Here is a 4,748-nt window from a genome sequence, read left to right on the forward strand (position 1 = left end):
ACTGTTCATTCAAAACTTCTCCACGTAGTAAAGACGTGTTACAGTTTTGCGTCATGTGTGCTGTGAACGGAAAACGAGTGCATTTTCTCCAGTTCGGCTTTACCCAAATTTAAAACTGATCTAAATGTATAAAATTTTCACTTGCGTTGTTGCCCCATTGTTGTCACTTTTTTAACTCTTTTTTTGTTCATCGCCTTTTTGTCACTTTTTTAGTATGGTATGTTAAGAGTCTGGCTGCCACACCAGTACACTGTGATGGATGTTTCTCTCACTTCTTTGAAACGGAGACGGACAGTTTAACGAACCTGACAAGATAAGTGACTGTATAGGGAATCTATAAATCCAAAACATGTGAATTATTTGTTCAGGTGACAAAGAAAAATGCCAAATAGTTGTGCATTCCAAAAAAATCAATAAAACATTTGACTTCATTGTAGTGATTTTTGTATGTGAGTGGGTGATTGATGGAGGTTGGAGGGGCCGATGGCAGTTCGCTCTGGGGCAGCCTGCCACTGGGCCTCGGGAGTGAGGAGTGAATGAATCCACTGAGCTTTGACAAACTTGATAAACTTGTAAAGCCCAATGCAAGGTAACTAATGCCAATTTTGTCCAGACTTTATTAAGGCAGGTGCAGGCAGGTGCTAAAAAGCTGGAAAGCAAAGTGATTTAAGGCTGTGTAGAACCCAATTTACCATTAGTAATTGCATATAATACTGCATTAGGGCCTCATTTATTATACTCTCTCTCTCTCTCTCTCCAGGTTGCAGACTGATTCCAATTGCTTCAGTAGGAGCTTGAGTAATATTCTATTTCATCATTCTCTATATATTGTGCTCTCAATTCAGGAACTCAAGTTTCTCATAGTTTGCATTCGCACCCTTGACAAAAAGGTATAATGTGTCTATCTTAGATGAAGAAAATACTTCAGGGATGATTGAATGGCAGTTCAGTATGTGAGTAAATAAATTGAACTTTATCATGATTGGATTGAATTTCTTTTTAATGCGTGTGCTGGCAGGAAGGCACTTTTAGCCAGAATTGGTTTCATGTGGATTATTCAATTATTGAGATTATAACCTGAATCCAGGGACATAAAAAAATGTAATAAAAAGAGTACTGCAAAAGATATTGTTTTGTGGGTGCTGTGTTATCATACACAGGAAACTCTACACAAAAAATTGAACCTGGACCTTCTAGCTGTGCTACTGTGCTGCCCCAAATTATTAACCATGACTATGGTTTGAGAAGGGTGTAAACCTTTGCAAAAGAAACAACCAACAGCAAATTCTTGCTTTGAGTACCTGTGATGTTTAAGGTCCTCCTGAACAACCATTATGAAAGAGACATTTCAACTTTCAACAATTTCACTTATTCTGAGCGAATTGTTTGATGTCTCCGAGTTTCTGCCCTCGGAAACCCGCTTGTTCACTTCCTGAGGTCCAGACTGGTGCCTCTGGTTTTGGGGAGGAGTGACCAATGCTGACAATGTGGCCAAACGGGACAGTGCGGGTGCGGCCTCCAGCCTGCAGGGGAAAGCAGAGGAGGATATAAGCCCATGTGTGGCTGGCTTTGGCACAGTCCTCCTCCACGAGCTCAAATCTTCTCCGACCTCCTCGTGCCTTCCAGATACCTCACAATGATGATGAGCAGCCGATCCATCAGCTACGGCTCCAGCCGCCGCACCACTGGACTCTCCTCTGGAAGCATGTATGGAGGAGCAGGAGGCGCTGGAGTGCGCATCTCCTCAGCCAGCGCCGGAGCTCTGGGCGCCGGCCTGGAGCTGTCAGAAGCTCTAGATGTGACTGTCAACGAGAAAGCCACCATGCAGAACCTGAACGATCGCCTGGCCACATACCTGGAGAAGGTCCACATTTGACTTCAACACTTTACATTAGTCGCATGTTTCATGTTTTTTCTGAGTGTCAAACATTGCTTGATTGCCATTCATTTGTTTGTTTGTTTTCCTAAATGCCATAAAGGTTCGCACTCTGGAAAAGGCCAACACAGAGCTGGAGATCAAGATCAGGAATTTCCTCGACAAAAAGACCTCCGTTCACCTTCATGACAGCTCAGCCCACCGGGCCACCATCGCCGGTCTGCAAGCCAAGGTAAAGTCCTCGATGGATCAGATTCGGGCTGGGGGCTGATGATGGGAGGTTCAGGTTTGGAATCCCATTCAGGGTAGTTTCTTAAGAGATGCTACTTGAGTTTTTCTGTCATGGAATCTTGGATTATATACACGCAATATCTCAGGGGGGCAGCACTGTAGTGACAATGGAAGTAGAAGTAAGGGTATTTCCTAATCTGCTGTGCGTGCTGTCAGATTACCGATGCTGCCTGTGTGAACGCCGCCCTGTTCCTGGCTGTGGACAATGCCAAGCTGGCTGCTGACGACTTCAGAGTCAAGTGAGTGTTATTTGCAAATCCGTTTATCAAAAGAATTGAAGGAGGGTACAATATCTGAACAAGTCTTCCTGTCCGTCTTTCCCCCCTTGAACCTCACTTGATGCCTGCCGTAGGTTCGAGAACGAGCTGTCCATGCGTCAGTCAGTGGAGGCCGACATCGCGGGCCTGAAGAGGGTTCTGGATGAGCTTACCCTGGCTCGGGCGGATCTGGAGATGCAGGTGGAAAGCCTGAGGGACGACCTCATCCAAATGAGGAGGCAGCACGAGGAGGTCTGTATAGATTTGTCCGCTTCCCTTCAACGAAGTAAAAACTCAGGATGGCGGACTTGTGTAGGACTCACGTCAGTTTCCCCGTGCAGGATCTGGTGCTTCTGCGCAGCCACATGGGAGGATCTGTGAACGTGGAGGTGGACGCCGCTCCTCAGGAAGACCTCAGCGTCGTGCTGGCTGGAATCAGGGAGCACTACGAGTCCGTGGCCAACAAGAACCGGAAAGACCTGGAGGCCTGGTTCCAAGCCAAGGTGAGAACTCAAATGGAGAGTGTGCCAATCGCTTGTTCCATTTTCTAAGGCTAATTCACTTATGTTTGGATCATCACGGTAAACAAATACAGACAAATAAATGTTTTTTGTTCCCACTTCCAGTCTGCCGAGCTGAACAAAGACGTGGTAGTGAGCACAGAGACCCTGAAGACCAGCCGCTCAGAGATCACCGAGTTGCGGCGCACCTTGGATTCACTGCAAATAAAACTGCAGGCGCATCTCAGCAAGGTATGCAAGTTAGTCAGATCCATTAGGCAAACCACCAGTTAGCATAAGAGTGTAGCCTGTAGAGTTTGGGGTCTATATGACCTTAATCCAGAATCCTTTACGGTTGTGATGATGATGCAATCTACTCTAATCTTTAGCACGTTCTAATTTGTTAGTATTAGCAGGCATGTCTAACCCAGGGCTTGACTCCCGTGTGCAGAAAGGAGCTCTGGAGGCTAACCTGAACGAGGTCAACAGCCGGTACGCCATGATGCTAGCCGGCTTTCAGCAGCAGGTGACATCACTGGAGCAGCAACTGAGCACGCTCAGAGCCGACCTGGCCAATCAGAAGGAACAATACAACATGCTCCTGGACATCAAGACCAGGCTGGAGCTGGAGATTGCAGAGTACCGCCGCCTGCTGGACGGAGAGAGCGAGCAGTGAGTTCAGATTGAATACAAAACCTTTCTACTGTCTCTACTAGCTCAACAAGCACTTCAACATTTAGCTGTTTTTAACTAGATGCAGTTGCACAAACCGCATGTCACGAGTTCTGTGTGTCCATTGCTTTGATTCACTTTTTTTCTTTTCTTTAGGACAGTCACCAAAACCACCACCACCAAGACGAAAGTGATCACCATTGTGCAGGAAGTGGACGAATACGGAAACGTCATCTCATCATAAAGCGTCTCAGTGTCAGCCAGTCAGAGGTCAAGAAACAGGAGGCAGATGTCGGCGCAGAAGTCGGAGAACGTTAGAAGGGCTTCACCGTCTGAGGTCACGTTTCAACTGGAGCGCAAACCAATGGCGAATAATAAAAGAAAGAAACGAAAGCTTGTGTTTTGTCATGGGAATTCTGAAAAGGTGAAACATATCAGTACCGAAGCAGACGAGGAATAATAGTAGCCACAAACTAAACACATCACAGTTGGATTATCATTTTCAAATTTTGATTGATTGGTTGATTATCCACCTCGACAATGACGTTGAGACTTAGTCCTGATTTTGAAACATGTTTGATCTAGAGCACCAGGCAAAACGTCACTAGAGTCAGTACAGTTGTTTACTTAAATATACTGCAGATTTCAACTAGAACATCCAGGAAATAGACAAAAAAAACCACTCCAGGTATTTGATGAGGAAACAATATTGTAACACGGTTTGGTTTATAATTACAAAAGCCCAAATGAATTGACACACATAAAATACAGCCTGGTACAGTGTGTCACATGGAATGCATTTTGTCGGCGAGTGGGGGATCAGGTGTAGAATGGACCATGTGCAGAGCGAGGTTACACAAAACTCTATTATTATACTTCTTCTCATTACTCAAGTAAGAGTAACGTTACTTTGAAATAATGTTATTCAAGTAAAAGTAAAAAAAAAAGGACTTAGTATAATATGTTTGAGCGAAAAAGACTCATTTAAGTTTCAGTTGTGACATAAATTATGAGAGGTGGAATGCTCACTGGATCACCGTAGTAGGACAGTCAATGTTAAAAGATATAAACAAACAACAAACATTAATTTCTTCAACTCCATGCTTCCTTTGGCACCTCCAAAAGGATATTGGAAGAAATGACATGCCATCA

At 44.7% G+C, this 4,748-nt stretch overlaps 1 protein-coding gene across 1 annotated transcript; it reads left to right on the top strand.

Annotated features, from left to right (window-relative positions):
* Positions 1-1,593: 1,593 nt before the first annotated feature.
* LOC306964960 (keratin, type I cytoskeletal 13-like) lies at positions 1,594-3,945 on the top strand. The gene is made up of 8 exons (XM_079559136.1): positions 1,594-1,864; positions 1,980-2,108; positions 2,324-2,406; positions 2,520-2,676; positions 2,766-2,927; positions 3,051-3,176; positions 3,376-3,596; positions 3,753-3,945. Exons 1-8 carry the CDS (start codon positions 1,637-1,639, stop codon positions 3,838-3,840), a joined length of 1,194 nt encoding a protein of 397 aa, XP_079415262.1. The 5' UTR covers positions 1,594-1,636; the 3' UTR covers positions 3,841-3,945.
* Positions 3,946-4,748: the final 803 nt, after the last annotated feature.

The sequence above is a fragment of the Gobius niger genome, assembly GCF_951799975.1.
Source record: "Gobius niger genome assembly, chromosome: 6".
NCBI lineage: Eukaryota > Metazoa > Chordata > Actinopteri > Gobiiformes > Gobiidae > Gobius > Gobius niger.